Genomic DNA, 16,631 nt, shown 5'->3' with positions numbered 1-16,631 from the left:
GGGTGACTTCCGGTCCGGGCCGGAAGTGGCGCCATGGAGGCCTTGAGCGGCGCGAGCCAGCCCGCCTGAGGGGAAAAAAAAAAAAAAAAAACCACAGACTGCTGGGCCGGAGGCCTCGTCGCCCTTCGTCGCCTCCTCCCCTCCCTCCCGGCGCCCCTCCGCCCCGCCATGGGGCCTCTGCCTCGCCTCGGACTCCTGCGGCAAACCTCGGGCCTTCCTCCCTTCCCTCCGGGCACTCGAGGCGCCCGGAGGGGAGCCACGGCGGCGGTGAGCGCGGAAACGGAGCGGGAAAAACGGAGGGCCGCGCGCGCGCTCGCGCGGGGGGGGGCGTTGGCGTGGAGAAAGGAAGAGCGAAGCAGACCGGGCGGGAGGGAGGGCTGCGTGCTCCAGGGCGCATGCGCGCTGCCTGAACGGCTCGGCGGAACATTTCGGGCGCCCGTCGATTGAGGGGGGGGGGCTGTTTGGCCTCCCCCCCCCCAAGGCCAATGTGAGGGGGGGGACGTTTGTGAGGAAACCCAAAGGAAGGACCAGAAGCCAGGAAGAGGGTCAAGAAGGGCCTTTGGAGACTCTTATTTTCAGTTGGGGTCGCTTTATTTGGCCCTGGGGGGGGTTTCTCCTGGAAGTGGGGCACTCTGGCCTTCCTCTGGACCAGAGTTTCTCCATCTTGGCTGCTTGAAGATGGTGGACTTCAATTCCCAGGCTAACTGTAGTTATGGCTGCCTGGGGAATTCTGGGAGTCAAAGTCCTCCCCGCTTAAAGCATGCTTTCTGGGAATTAGAGCCCACCCGTGTGAAAGCATGTTGGCTGGGGAATTCTGGGAGTTGAAGTCCACCCCTCTCAAAACATGGTGGCTGGGGAATTCTGGGAGTTGAAGCTCACTGATGTTAAAGCATGGGGGCTGGGGAATTCTGGGAGTTGAAGTCCACCCCTCTCAAAACATGGTGGCTGGGGAATTCTGGGAGTTGAAGCTCACTGATGTTAAAGCATGGGGGCTGGGGAATTCTGGGAGTCAAAGTCCTCCCCTCTTAAAGCATGCTTTCTGGGAATTGAAATCCCCCTGTGTGAAAGCGTGTTGGCTGGGGGATTCTGGGAGTTGAAGTCCACCCCTCTCAAAACGTGGTTGGGGAATTCTGGGAGTTGAAGCTCACTGATGTTAAAGCACGGTGGCTGGAGAATTCTGGGAGTGGAAGTCCACCCCTCTAAAAGCATGGTGGCTGGGGAATTCTGGGAGTTGAAGTCCACACACGTTAAAGCATGTTGGCTGGGGAATTCTGGGAATTGAAATCCTTCTCTCTACAAAATGTGGCTGACGAATTCTGGGAGTTGAAGTCGACCCCTTTTAAAACAGGATGGCTGGGGAATTCTGGGAGTTGAAGTCCACCCCTCTGAAAACATGGTGGCTGGGGAATTCTGGGAGTTGAAGTCTACCCATCTTAAAGCATGCTGGCTGGGGAATGTTGGGTGGGAGTGAAGTCCACCCCTCTCAAAACATGGTGGCTGGGGAATTCTGGGAGTTGAAGCTCAACGATCTTCTTAAAGCATGGTGGCTGGGGAATTCTGGGAGTCAAGGTCCACCCCCTCTTAAAACGTGGCTGGGGAATTCTGGGAGTTGAAGTCCACACACGTTAAAGCATGTTGGCTGGGGAATTCTGGGAATTGAAATCCTTCCCCCTCAAAACGTGGCTGATGAATTCTGGGAGTTGAAGTCGATCCCTCTTAAAACAGGGTGGCTAGTGAATTCTGGGAGTTGAAGACTACCCATCTTAAAGCATGCTGGCTGGGGAATTTTGGGAGTGAAGTCCCCCTCTCTGAAAGCATGGTGGCTGGGGAATTCTGGGAGTTGAAGCTCAACGATTTTAAAGCATGGTGGCTGGGGAATTCTGGGAGTTGAACCTCACCCCTCTTAAAGCACGCTCGCTGGGGAATTCTGGGAGCTGAAGCCCACCCATCTTAAAGTCTGCTGGTTGGGAATTCTGGGAGTTGAAGCCCACCCATCTTAAAGCATGTTGGCTGGAGAATTCTGGGAATTGAAGTCCACAGTAGCCCAGGTTGAGAAAAGCTGCCCTGGATGGAGTCATATCTCAGGGCTGGAAGGCTTCAGATTGCATCCAGTGGTGTCAGGGAGGTCTCTTCTCTCCTTTCTGCTTTGTGCAGATGCCTTGCTTGGTCTCTGGAGGTCCTGCTCCATCTAAGCCAGGGGCTTCAAACTTGGCCCTTTTATGACTTGTGGACTTGAACTCCCAGAATTCTTCAGCTGCCACAAGAGAAGAAGACAAATAAGACTGTGGGATCCTTTGGAGCTCTCTGAGTGTGGTAGTTTTCTTACACACGTTTCATGAACCATCTAGGCAGCATCATCAGTGCTAGAAGGGGGGGGGTTCTGGAATGATGGAGGAAGAGGAGGACTGTGGATCCTTGGTGCTGTCTGACCTTGATTGTTTTCTTGTGGACGTTTCATTAGCCAAGGAGGTAACTTTATCAGTGTTAGACGCAAGGGGGGGATGTGCAGAGAGGAGGAGGATTGGGGTCTTGGGTGCTCTCTGAGCTTGGTGATTTTCCTGCAGACATTTCATGACCCAACTAGGCAACATCATCATCAGAATGGAGTGGGATTTGCTGTCCGTTTCCCTTCTAGCACTGAAGATGTTCCCTGGTTGGGCCGTGAAATATCTGCCAGAAAGCAGCCCATCTGAGAGAGAACCAAAGACCCCACTCTCCTTTTAACACTGGTGATGTTCCCTATTTATTTAGGGCAGTGGTTCTCAACCTTTTTAATGCCGCGACCCCCAACCGGTCGTAAGTCGAGGACTACTCAACCGGTCGTAAGTCGAGGACTACTCAACTGGTGCAGCACCGTTTGCAGAATGGGGCTTTTGGCGGGCTCAGCAGGGCAGAGACAGCCTGGACAATTCCTCTTGGCTTTAGAAAGCCAATAGAATTAGACTCTATTCAAGAGGGTCTATTCTATTGGCTTTCAAAAGCCCATAGAATAAAAGGGAGTAGCACAGCTAAGGAAAAGGGGGGAAAAAATGGCGGACTGCGTTGTTTGGTGACCCCCGTGAAATGGTCGTTCGACCCCAAATGGGGTCCCGACCCACAGGTTGAAAACCGACGATTTAGGGTCATGAAATATCGGTAAGAAAATGGCCCAGCTTAGAGAACACTAAGGACCTCATATTTCTCCTTTTCCTGTTTTCTTCTCCTTCTCTTCTCCTTTTCCTCCTCTCTGCAATCCCCACTCCCTTCTAGCACTGATGGTGTTAGCTAATTGTGTAACCAAACGTCTGCAAGAAAGCCACCAAGCTCAGAGAGCACCAAGGAACCGACAAGTATTCTCTTCTAAGAGAAAAAGGACTGTTTCTTTCCAAAACAGCAATGGAGGAGTCCATAATACTTTCTCTCTCCCCCCCCCCCCATATAACATCTATTTCCTGTCTGAAAAGATTTCTTGTGTGATTTTGTTACCTTTGGGGTGTGATGAAAAGTAGCTACAGAGGCATAAGTGCCCGCAAGTGTTTCCATGGAACAAATTATTTTTGCATTTTGCAGCTCTTTTTATTTTATGAGACATAGAATGCTGGTTGGGATAACTTTCCCCCCGGATTCAGTTGGCCTTGTGCAGGGGCAGGCAACCTTGGCTCTTTTATGACTCGTGGACTTCAACTCCCAGAATTCCTGAGCCAGCATGGAGGAACTATGGCCCCCTCATGACTGGTGGACTTCAACTCCCAGAATTCCTGAGCCAGCATGGGGGAACTACGGCCCCTTCATGGTTTGTGGACTTCAACTCCCAGAATTCCTGAGCCAGCGTGGCTTAGCATGGAAACCTCTCCCTTTCCCCTCAGCACAGCTGGCTCAGGAATTCTGGGAGTTGAAGTCCACGAGTCCTAAAAGAGCTGAGCTTGCCTACCCCTGGCCCTTGTGTTTCTTTCTCTATGGAAAATTCAATCGTAGCATCCTCCGCTCAGTTTCCTGGGGTCACCCAACCCACAATTGGCTAGTTTGTAATTTACTACGTCACGTAAACAAAAGCTACGCGTCTGCAAAAGGGATACAGGTAGCTCGTGACTTAACAACTGTTCCAAGTTACAAGAGCCCTGAAAAAGTGACTTAGGACTGTGTTTCACACTTACGACCATTGCAGCGTCCCTGTAGTCACGGGATCGAAAACGCTTGGCAACTGACTCACATTTATAACCGTTTCAGGGTCTTGGAGTCACGTCATCCCCTTTTTGCGACCTTGTGGCCAGCAAAGTCGACGGGGGAAGCCAGATTCCGCTTTAACGACCGCGCGACTCATTTGACATGGGCAGTGATTCCCTTAGCAAGCGTGGCCAGGAGAAAGAGTCGTAAAAGGGGGCAAAACTCACTTTGCAAACGTCTCGGCTTAGCCACAGAAAGGTTGGGCTCGGCTGCGGTCGTAAGCCGAGGACTGCCCGTGTGTACATTTCCTACCTTTTAAACAATGGAAGCTGTCCGTCCCGTTCGGTGATGGGTGGGAGAATAGGGAAAATTACTGGAGCGGACGGCCTGTTTTCACCTCTTTGAGGTTATCTGACCTTGTCATATTTGACTCACTTGGATCGGGTGCAACTGAGTGAAAACTGCCTTGTTTGCTCACCAAATTCCTAAGCAGGTACACAAACATTGCAGGTTTCTGCCTTGTGTGCCACCTGCACACCTCGTTCTGAATTGGAATAAAGTCCTTTTTTCCAAGACTGCAGTTTTTAAAATGAGGAACACATATTCAGACTGAGGTGCTTTTACAGGTAAGAGAAGAGGCTGTGTCTTGTTGCAAGGACTTGACACAGATTGTTCTTGGCTTACGACTCACAGCCCAGAATTTCTGTTGCTAAGTGAGACGTTTCCTGAGTTTTGTCCTGGTTTTACGACCTCTCTTGCCACGGGTTGTTAAGCGAATCCGTGCAGTGGTTAAGTGAGTAATACGGTTGTTAAGCGAATCCAGTTTACCCCCACTGACTTGGCTTGTCAGAAAGTCACAAAAGGGGACGATGTGACCCCGGGATGCTGCCACCATTATAAGTACGAGTCAGTTGCCAAGCGTCTGAATTTTGATCACGTGGCCATGGGGGACGCTGCAGTGGTCGTCGGTGTGAAAAACAGTCGCGTCACCTCTTTCCGTGCCATTGTAACTGTACGGTCACTAAATGAACGGTTGTAAGTCGAGGACTACCTGCAGTCAACCAAGATAGGACTTGGTGGACTGTTTATTTATTTATGAGACTTATATACTGCTTTAAGTGCAAGCACTCTCTAAGCGGTGTACACCAGTAAGCAATGTATATATATATATATTTACATTGCCCCCAACAATCTGGGTCCTCCTTTTACCTACCCCGGAAGGATGGAAGGCTGAGTCAACCTTGAGCCGGTGAGATTTGAACCGCTGACCTGCTGAACACAGTCAGCTAAAGTGGCCTGCAGTACTGCACTCTAACAGTTGCGCCACCTCGGCTCTATTTATCTTTGAAGTCGTTTAGAAGTAGTACAGTTTTGGTGTAACGACCTTGGCAGCCTCCCCCTGGTCATGTGATCAGAATTCAGACGCTTGTCAACTGACTCGTATTTATGACGGTCGCAGGGTCACGGGATCCCCCTTTTGTGATCTTCTGACAAACAAACTCAATGGGGGAGCCAACTTCATTTAATGACTGTAGTAGTAGTAGTAGTAATACTACTACTACTACTACTACTAATAATAATAATAATAATAAAGTTGGAAGGGACATTGGAGGTCATCCACTCCAACCCCCTACTCAGGCAGGAAACCCTATACCATTTCGGACAAATGGCTGTCCAGTCTCTTCTTAAAAACTTCCAGCGTTGGAGCATTCACCACTTCTGGAGGCAGGTTGTTCCACTGGTTAATTGTCCTCAATTGTCAGGAATTTTCTCCTTAGTTCTAGGTTGCTTCTCTCCTTGATGAGTTTCCATCCGTTGCTTCTTGTCCTGCCCTCTGGTGCTTTGGAGAATAGCTTGACTCCCTCTTCTTTGGGGCAGCCCCTGAGATATTGGAAGATTGCCATCATGTCCCCCCTCATCTTTCTCTTCATTAAATTAGACATACCCAATTCCAGCAACCATCCCTTATATGTTTTTACCCTCCAGTCCCCTGATCATCTTTGTTGCTCTTCTCTGCCCTCTTTCTAGAGTCTCAACATCTTTTCTACATCGTGGTGACCAAAACTGGATGCCGCATTCCAAGTGTGGCCTTACCAAGGCCTTGTAAAGTGGTATTAACGCTTCACCTGATCTTGATTCTCTCCCTCTGTTTATGCAGCCTAGCACTGTGTTGGCCTTTTTGGCAGCTAAGTGTTACTTACTTACCAGGTGTGCTGCTGAGCAGGGAAGGTTTGGGGCTCAGTCGTGGTCGTAAGTCAAGGGTGAGGGTCCTGCCGTGTGGTTGTGTGTCATTTCCTCCCCCCCCCTCTCCCCTTACGAATTTCCTTTGCTCCTTCCAGGACTTTGTCTACTGAAGTCTTTGGAAAGGGCGACTAGGGTGGACCAGTGAGATGCACAAGAGCAACAATTCTACAGGCCTGCCATGACCGCCTTCTTCACCAGTGTTCCCAATTGGATTCAAGATGCCAAGCAGGAAGAGGAGGAGGAGGTGGGCTGGAAACTAGTGCCCAGGCCCAGAACCCGAGAGAGCCAGAGCCCAGGCAAGTGCCAGTATGAGCTGTCAGAAGCTGCCTTCCCTGGCGTGGAGAAGCTGAGAGCCAGTCCGGAACCCAGACCCTATTGCTGCCCTCAGCTGCACTGCGGCAAGGCCTTTGCCTCCAAGTACAAGCTCTACAGGTATGCTGGGCGATGTGAGGGGAGTTTAGGGCCGGGCAGGGCCGGGTTCAAATCCTCCGAGCTCACCTGGTTTGGGGGTGGGAGGGAGGGAGGGAATATTGGCAGGTAGGCTGAGCTGCCCAAGAGCCAGTTTGCAGGGGGGAGGGTTGGAATGGAAAATAAATGGAATGGAATGGAATGGAATCAGAATAGAATAGAATAGAATAGAATAGAATAGAATAGAATAGAATAGAATAGAATAGAATAGAACAGAATAGAAAATATGGAATGGAATGCAATACAAATAGAATAGAAAAGAAAATATGGAATGGAATGGGATAGAAAATATAGAATGGAATAGAAAATATGGAATTGAATAGAAAATATGGAATGGAATAGAATAGAAACAGAACAGAATAGAATTAAAAGAATAGAATTAAAAGAATAGAATTAAAAGAATAGAATAGAATTCAGAATAGAATAGAATTCAGAATATTCTATTCCATTCCATAATTTCATTCAATTCCATTCTATTCTATTCTATTCTATTTTTATTTCTTACTCTGTTCTATTCTATTCTTATTTCTTATTCTGTTTTATTCTATTCTATTCTATTCTTATTTCTTATTCTTTCTGTTCTATTCTTTTCTTATTTCTTATTCTGTTCTGTTCTATTCTTATTTCTTATTCTGTTCTGTTCTATTCTTATTTCTTATTTATTCGGTTCAAATCTTATTTCTTATTCTGTTCTATTCTTATTTCTTGTTCTATTCTATTCTGTTTTAATTCTATTCTATTCTATTCTGTTTTTATTCCATTCCATTCCACTCCGTTCTGTTCTGCATTGCAATACCTATCCTATCCTGCTCTGTTCTGTTCTCCATTCCCTTCCTTGCTCCTTGTTTCATTCCGTTCTCTTCCGTCCATGTCCAGCAAAGGCAGAGACGGCAGCTACAGTTATTCTTCCCTTCCTTCTTCCTTTCCCGAAAAGGCACCTGGCCACCCACTCGGCCCAGAAGCCCCACCAATGCATGTACTGTGAGAAGATGTTCCATCGGAAGGACCACCTCCGCAACCATCTCCACACCCACGACCCCAACAAGGAGGCCCTGCACTGCCCCGAGTGCGGCAAGAACTACAACACCAAGCTGGGCTACCGGCGCCACCTGGCCATGCACGCGGCGGCCAGCGGCGACCTGAGCTGCAAGGTCTGCCTGCAGGTGTTCGAGAGCACCCAGGCGCTGCTGGAGCACCTGAAGGCCCACTCGCGCAGGCCCTCGGGCGGCGCCAAGGAGAAGAAGCATCCCTGCGACCACTGCGACCGCCGCTTCTACACCCGCAAGGACGTGCGGCGCCACCTGGTGGTGCACACGGGGCGGAAGGACTTCCTGTGCCAGTACTGCGCCCAGCGCTTCGGCCGGAAGGACCACCTGACCCGGCACGTGAAGAAGAGCCACTCCCAGGAGCTGCTGAAGATCAAGGCGGAGCCCGTGGACATGTTGGGCCTGCTCAGCTGCAGCTCGGCCGTGGCGGTCAAGGAGGAGCTCAGCCCGGTCTTGTGCATGGCCTCCCGGGAGGTGATGGGCGGCAAGGCCTTTCCTGGCATGTTGCCCATGGGCATGTACGGGGCGCACGTCCCGGCCCTGCCTGGCTCAGGGATGCCCCCTTCGCTAGTCCCCAACCCTCTCCCGATGGGAATGAGCTACCCTCTGGAACCTTCGTCCCCGCAGCCGCCCCCCAAATACCAGCTCGGATCTACCTCATACTTCCCCGACAAAATCCCCAAAGCAGAGGTGGACAGCGGCCTGGCAGAGCTGCCCGGCAGCCTTTCGCTGATCGCGGGCGAGCCCTCCTCCTCCCCCCCTCAGCCGGCCAGCCTGGAGGACAGCCTGCTCTCCAAGAGCCCGGCTCTCCTATCGGAAGCGCTCTGTGCTGCTAACATGGATTTTTCCCACCTCCTGGGCTTCTTGCCCTTGAACCTGCCCTCCTGCACCCCCCCGGTCTCCTCGGGGGGGCTGGTGATGGGGTATTCCCAGGGAGAGACCCAGTCCCTCCTCACCGCCCTGCCGCCGCAGGAGTCCCCTCCGGGAGCCGCCCCCTCGCTCGGCTTTGGGGCGCTGCATCCCTTGCCCTCCATGTTCTCCCCGGGCCTGGGGGCCACCACTTTGCCACGTTTCCACCAAGCATTCCAGTGAGCGCGCTGGACGAAAGCAGAGCGTCTCCGGGCAAAGGCGGATTCGGGGGCACCGCCAGCGTGCTCGGCTTCGTCGTCTTTCCAGCAGGGGGGGAGAGGGGAAAAAAAAACAGCTCGAGGGGGGGAACTGGAACTTGTGTACACCCCAAATCCTGGACAGGGGAAATAGGTTGCAGTGAATAGCATTTCAGGTATTTTATTATTATTTTTTTTCCTTCTTCTTTTTACGTTGTTGGTAATCGGGAACCTCGCCGGAGTCTTTTTTTTTTCTCCCCCCCCCCTCCCCAGCCTCGCTCCGTGTTCGGAGGAGCTGAAGTCACGGTCGATTCCCAACGAGGGCCCAACGCGCCTCCTGCAGTTGTGTGTCGCTTGGTCCGTGCGGCAGGAATCCCCTTTTTCTCTCCCCTCCCTCACCTCTCTCTCCCCCACGACTTCCGGCGGCGGTAGCGGCGATTCCCGCGACGCCGCCTTTGTAAACCGAGACTCTTTTTTTCCCCCGACCCCCCACCCCTTTTGGATCCGTTTCCCGACCATGCCTGGCTGCAGGATCATGTTTACTCCACCGTTTCCCGCTATTACGAATCAGGTAGTGTCGCAGAGATCCGTCAGGGTCCCGGGCACGGCGAAGACACTGTTTACACCGTGAAAGCGGCTAGCTCCAGTTTCACCTCACTACTACTACTTCCATATCTTCCCCTGTGGGGAAATCAAACTGACTGGGAATGGCTTCAGCTTTTGCCAATTTAGTTTAGCACTCTAGAGGGTTGTGTGTGCGCGCGCGTGTGTGTGTGTGTTTTTTTTTTTTCTTTCCTCCCAGATCTCTGAGCGGGTCAAAAGAACCCTTCAACAGAAGAATCCTCCCTGTGATTGTCTGCTTTTTTGTTTTCTCGTTTTGAGTGGGTTTCCCAAAGGATGTTAGGGTCTAGCAACAGCAGCCATCGGCCGTGGTCTTTTCCCGAAAAGACTTAACTGATCAGGAGCCAGGCTCGTCGTTCTGCCCGGCTGAGATTTCCTCTTTTTTTTTTTTTTTTTCCCTAAATCTCGGCCGTTTGGACACAAGCAAGCTTATTGAGGGATGAGGGTGTTTGGCCTCGGGGCTCAAGAAAAACAAAGTTTGTTTCAGCTTCTCGGTGCCTTCGGGGCAATTTTCGATAGCGAGTGTGCAAATCACCTTTTCACCAGCAGCCGCCGTGCCCCTCCCCCCGAGCCCCACCCGCAGCCTGAGCACGCCAACCTTGCAGGAAGGGAAAAACGTGGGGTGCAGCGGAGGTGAGGCAGCCTTGCTTTCTGCGGACTCAGCTTCTTAGCGGGGAAGTCAGTAACCTTTTTTGAATGGGGGGGGCGAGTGTAACCCAACAGCCTCTTATTTGCACACCCCCTTCCTTCCCTGCACGGTTGGCTCGCCTCTTGAGCTCCAGAGCCTTGATGCTCCCTTCTGTCTCCCTGCAAGGTGCCCAGCTGTGGCCTCCCGGGGCCTCACATTCCTAACATGAACTCGGCCCGGAGCAAAAATCAGAACGAGGATCATGGCCTGCGGCATTTGTTTCTGCCTTAGCAAGCGACGGGCGATTCGGAGAGGGTCGACACGGCAAAAGCGAGCCGAGTCCTCCGTTACGCTTCCCGTCGTGCAGAGTTGTTTCCCAGCCTTTCCAGTTTTGCAGTCTGGGGGCGGAGGGGGACTGGGATGGTCCCGCAAGCGGGCGAGTAGCTCCCTTTGCACGAAGGGGTTGGGCACGCACGCCTGCCGCTTGTGCCGATGGAGCACGCGCACGTGCCCTGCTGCTCGTGCAAGGGGGAAGCACGCGCGTGCTTGCTCTCCTCTGCTTCTGTGGCTGGGTTTGAAACGGCTTGTGGCCCGGTAGTGGGCTGTGGGTCTGGGGTTGGGGACCCCCGCCATAGTGTCTGCCTGCTGTCTTCTTTCTCCTCCGTTCCTTCCCAGGCTTAATTTAGAAGACGTTCAGCCGCCCGATCTCCCCGAGGGCTGCAGGACGTCGCTGAGAAGGGGCGGCAGGAGGTGCCCCCATTTTTTTAATTACTGAGCCTGCTCAGAATGTCACCTGTAACTGATTTAATCCTGGGGGATTAAATACGGGAATTAACAGGGACTTTCAAAGGGGTCCTGTTCCCATTCTCACCTTCAACTCTCCCCTCCCCAGCTCAGGGCTCTTGTGCAAATTCCAGGTCAGCCATCTCTGTCTTACTTGCCCGTAGTTTCCTGAGCGAGCAGTCTTACTGTCTTATTACAGTGAATACCTCATGATAAGAGCCTCTGCTCTTAACCTCTCAATGCCTCTCCAGTGGCTGCCGGAGGCCTCATTTGGGGAGGGTCCACCTCCATCCATTTCAGGGGTACCCCCACAGGCCCCTTCCTTTTACCTCACTGCGTAGGGAGCAGCGCTAAGGGGGTCTGCTGTGGCTCTCCTACTTGCCCAGATACGTTAAGGTGATCTCTGCAGTGCATTTGCTGGCTTCTTTCAACGCCTGTCCTTAGCAGATGCTTTAAAAAGAAAAAACACCTGTTCATTTCTTCCTTGTAATTCCAGATTGCTTTGGAAAATCTAGCCTCCATCCCCGTCGGCAGGATCCCGTCTGTCCCAGGCGTAGGCCTTCTGCGTCGGGCGTAGACGGCCTTGTTCTTTCTCGCGGCGTGTCCTTCGCGATCTGTCTCGAGATTTTTGTGTAAGACTTACCTCATCGACGGCATGTGGCCTTGAGTTCCACAGGCCCTGCTTCCTGGTCTTTCGCGGTCAGACGTTGCCTTTCCGATTTCAGCGTGTGCCTTCTTGCCCTGGAGAACGGCTGGGCGTCTCCGGATGGTTTCAGTATTCTTAAATACCTCGGTTGCATTTCCTGTTAACTCCCTTTCCAGATAGAGTTGCACATTGTCCTCTTATGCAATCCTCACATCCCTACCTCAAAACTTAACGAGAAGGAAAAAAAAAAAAAAAAAAGAAAGATTATTCCACGTTTTCAGTTTCTCCAGGATGGCATTGGACTTAGACATAAAAGCTGATTCAAGAGATCCTGTTTTGCCGAGTTGGCTTAGTTCGCAGCTTCGGGCACTTCTCCGTCTCTTCTCTGTCCTTCCGCTCGATCGTTTTAGCAAACGCGACATGCCAAGAGTGCGTTCTGGCTCATAAGCCCTCCTCCGTTGGGGCTGCTTGTCCCTTTGTTTCAGGACCCAACCAAAGATAATTAAAAACAGGGAAAAAAAGACAGAGCATTCCTGTCCGTATCAAAAGACGACTCTTTCCTAACGAGAAAAATGGGTTTATTTCAGCCCTAGATTCAACGCCGATGCTGAAACAGCAGCGGTGAGTGAGTCTTCTATCCACCCCGATCTCTCTGCTGCTGTAGAACAGTGTTTCCCAAACTTGACAATTTTAAGGCATGTGGACTTCAACTCCCAGAATTCCACAGCCAGCAACGCTGGCTGTGGAATTCTGGGAGTTGAAGTCCTCATGCCTTAAAATTGTCAAGTTTGGGAAACACTGCTATAGAAAATGGCATTCAGTTTAAAAACAAAAAACAAAAAAACCTACAAGAAAAGATGGGGGAGATCTAAGCTTCAGTCATCTTTCTTACAAAAGAGCTGTAAGATCAAATATTCCTAAGTACTACTGATCCAAACTCTCTCCAAACTCCAGTTTTCCAAAGGAAGGCGGTGATCCTGCAGAGGATCCACAAATATTTTTTGGGGGGTTGGTCGGTTTTTGTGCAGCGTGACGGGCAATGAAAAGGACGCTTGTTTAGTCTTTTGGTGAGGTCAAGGACCCAACAGGGGTCTTTATCCATGTAGCTACAGGTGTAGCTTTTTAAAGAAGAGATGGTATAACGTTGTGCCTCGCCAATCCAGGCGTGTGCCGTGGCTTGTATTTTGCTCAGAGCAGACCCCTGGGAGGGAAGAATTTCTGTTCATAAAAAATAAAGCTTTCGATCACGGTGTTGGAAAAAAACAAAAACGAACCCAGAACGAGGGAAAAATAGGATAATATTTCTGCACCGTGGAGGAAAAAGGACCGTCGCTATTCTAGGTGGCTCTCCATTTTGAGCCAAAGTGCTCCCGGTTTGGGGGGGGGGGAGGAAAGAGGACTTTGTAAATGTTCACCCTGGAGTAAAATTAACCAGGCGTGAAGTCAATATCCTGATCAATTGTCACTGCTGGCGAGTGAGCACTTAAAAAGGAAGATTGAGGTCTCTGCCTTTGCCAGGGCTAGGAGGGAGGGAAACTCAAGAGAATTTATTTGTACGTGACCTCATGTTTTGGGGCGCAGGAAAAAAATGGGAGCGCTCTTGCTTTGCCAGTTCATATTTCCTTTTTGGTGACGGGTTTATGTGTTCATCTGCAGGCATTCTCCCCTTACTGGCAAGGAAGTATAAACCATAAAGGGGGGAAAATTCTATTTAAACTCTGGGTGGGTTGGCAACCAACTGGCCTTTCATTAATTGTGCTTTCCAAATAAATGTTTTTTTGTTTTTTTTAAAAGTCTCACATCCTTTCGAAAGGTAGTTTGCGGAAACATCTCTTGTCCCTTTAAGCAGGGTTTGTTTTCCTGGCATGCATTTTGTTGCCGCAAAACTTTATTGGCAAAAAAAAAAAGGTGTTGTCCCAAGCTCCTCGAATTTACAACTGGATCGCTCACTACGGGGTGATCCTTTCTAGGTCCTGAAAGACACGATAGGATCAGATCCTTGGGATCAGGTCTCTGGGGTGGCAGATGCCAGCCGCACAAAAACCGATAACAGAAAGGTGATTTTTAAGACATAGTCAAAGGACAGGAAGGGGGTCAACCACGGCAACTTGGCAACCTGTGGACTTCAATTCCCGGGATTCCTGAGCCGGAAGTAACATTCCAAAGAAAGATGAAGATTCTGTAGAGTGGCCCACAAAACATATTTTGGGTTTTTTTTTTTTTTCCCTGTGGTATGATGCGTAATGGAAAAAAAGCTTGCTTGGTCTTGGGGAGACTTAAAAAGAGTATTTGGATAGCTACAGGTGTAGCCTTTTAAAGTGTGGAGAGTGTAAAGTTGTGCCTCTCCATTCCAAGGAAGTGACTTGTATTCCTCGGCAAGGGAAGAGGCGGCTGTCTCAGGAATGCTGGGAGTTGAAGTCCATGGGTTGTAAAGCCGCCATAGTTGATCACCCGGGTCAAGAGGAATTAATGTGAGGTGCTTCCCTACTCGGTAATCTCATCTCCTGCTTTCTAAAGCCTTTGAACCATTTTTATTAAGGACAGTTGCTCCTGTGGTGGCGCAGTGGTTAGGATGCAGCATTGCAGGCTAACTCTGCCGACTGCCAGCGGTTCGATCGTGACCAGCTCAAAGTTGATTTCAGCCTTCCATCCTTCCGAGGCCGGTAAAACGAGGATCCAGATTGTTGGAAACCCTGACTCTGTAAACCGCTTACACAGGATTGCAAAGCACTGTGAAGTGGTAGATAAGTGCTATGGCTATTTTGCACTCTTTAGTGCCAGGTTTAGCTCGTGTCTCTGGTGTGTGTGTGTGTGTGTGTGTGTGTGTGTGTGTTTCCCCCACCCAAATTTTGCTTTTGCTGGCTTTGTCGTCTCCACCCTGCCGCTCTTTTGTGACGCTAAATCCACAGGATGTTCGAAGCTCTTCGTTCAGAGTCATTTCTTCCCTTTTTCTTAGCGATAAGCAGTGTGACTGTTCGGCTGCTTTTGTGGTGATCTGTTTCCGGTGTATATATTGAAATGTTTCTCTTCGGCTGGCTAAAATCCTGAGATTTTATTTTAGTTCCCCCCCCCCCCCCGTCCCTCCTAAAAGAACAAATTACTCAGGATTTGACAGCAACACCTACTGGGTGCTCCTGTTCCCGTGGTTTTCCATCCTCCCCTTCTGTAATTCAGAATATGCCTTGGATTTAGGGGGGGGGGGGCTGTCCCTCTTAGGAAAACTTCCCCAATTCTTCCCTCACCGCCAGTGGGATTAATTTTAATCTCCCCCATAAGAAAGAGGGCCCTACGTAGTCCTAATGGCTTTTAGAGTGATCTATATGGGAATCAATAACTTAAACTGAAAATAGCCCCACGAAGGGGAAGTATTTTAAGCAAACTCTGTAATAAGAGGATCAACTTTCTCTCTGTTTGTTATTTGTTTTCTTCAGGATTTATTTTATTTGATACCCCCTCTCTTCCCCCCCCCTCCCCCCGTGATTCTGCTTTGTTTGAAGACTTTATGCATTTGATAGTATGGGGACTATGAATTTATTTTGGGTGACAGGTCCCACTGTCCCCTTGTAGTAGTTAAGGCTAATAAAATCCAAAAGATCTGGAAAAGATCCGCCTCTGTGCTAGGCTCACAGCTAGCGTTCCCCTCTCCCGTTCGCACGTCCTGTATTAAACGAATCCAACTTCTCCCAATTATTGTACGTGATTCCTCACCTTGGGACTTCATCCCAAGAAGCCAAACGGAAAAAAAAAAAAAGATTTGGAAAGGGACAATTTGGTGCGGCCAACTCAGCCTACCAGGGACAACTCAACCATTTTTAAGTATTTACACTGATTTAAAAAAATACCATTTTTTTTTTTTTTGGTTCGTTCAGCATTTCAGTTTGACCCTCCCATCATTGCCTCCTCTGCCTTTCAAAATTCTCTTCCGCCATTCCTGCAATATTTAGGGTTAACTCGTGACCTGCAGTGAGTTGTCTCATGGCAATGTTGTCCAAGACCCAAATGGGTTGCTGCTTCAAGCTTTGCAGTCGCCCCAAAGTTAGGCATCTATTCTCCCCCTTTTTAAAAAAGATAATCGAAAACCAATTTTCCGCCCCATTTTTGGGGGATTGGTTCTCAAACTCCATATATATATATATATATATATATATATATATATGTATGTATGTATGTATGTATGTATGTATGTATGTATGTATGTATGTATGTAGGTTTTTGGTTATTCGGGCTTTCTCCCGCATAAAATTGGAAGTGTCTTGGCGACGTTTCGACGAAGTCCCATTTGACGTTTCGACGAAGTCCCATTCGTCATCTTCAGGCTGGTGTTTTCGGCTTCGTGCTTCTAGGAGCTCCTAGAAGCACGAAGCCAAAAACACCAGCCTGAAGATGACGAAGCCAAAAACACCAGCCTGAAGATGACGAATGGGACTTCGTTGAAACGTTGCCAAGACACTTCCAATTTTACGTGGGAGAAAACCCGAATAACCAAAGACCAACATACAAACACCCGCGAAAACCTCAGAATATATATATATATATATATATTATATATCCTTAATAACTATATATATATATATATATTGGTAAGCAGAGGTGGTACAGCGCCCTCTTCCAGTTGTTTGCAACGGGAAAAAATAGCAAGTGTTCCTTGCACAAGGATTACAAAACGGCAGGCAAGACCCACAATGGCCATTTGGGAGGAGGTGGGATATTGACTTCCTCACCCCCGACCCCCCCACCCACAAATAACTCCCCAGAGCTTAAGAGTTTGTGAACTTTCGGTCGGCCTGTCTTGAGGATGGAACAGCTGGCCTCTGCTGTTCTTGCTGATCTGATGATCACGTCTCCCAGGTCTTACCTGTGTGTGAGGAGAGGGCATCTGTGAGAACAGGTGCCTCACCTTGATTTGAAGAGGAACTAGGAATTCAGCCCTTCCGGTTACTCTCTCT

At 49.8% G+C, this 16,631-nt stretch overlaps 1 protein-coding gene across 1 annotated transcript; it reads left to right on the top strand.

Annotated features, from left to right (window-relative positions):
- Positions 1-110: 110 nt before the first annotated feature.
- PLAGL2 (PLAG1 like zinc finger 2) lies at positions 111-15,436 on the top strand. The gene is made up of 3 exons (XM_039318882.1): positions 111-267; positions 6,483-6,819; positions 7,790-15,436. Exons 2-3 carry the CDS (start codon positions 6,566-6,568, stop codon positions 8,991-8,993), a joined length of 1,458 nt encoding a protein of 485 aa, XP_039174816.1. The 5' UTR covers positions 111-267; positions 6,483-6,565; the 3' UTR covers positions 8,994-15,436.
- The last annotated feature ends 1,195 nt before the right edge of the window (positions 15,437-16,631 follow it).

The sequence above is a fragment of the Crotalus tigris genome, unplaced genomic scaffold, assembly GCF_016545835.1.
Source record: "Crotalus tigris isolate CLP2741 ecotype Arizona unplaced genomic scaffold, ASM1654583v1 scf7180000021643.52994198:917841, whole genome shotgun sequence".
Classification (NCBI taxonomy): domain Eukaryota; kingdom Metazoa; phylum Chordata; class Lepidosauria; order Squamata; family Viperidae; genus Crotalus; species Crotalus tigris.
This window is presented reverse-complemented; position numbering and strand designations above follow the sequence as displayed.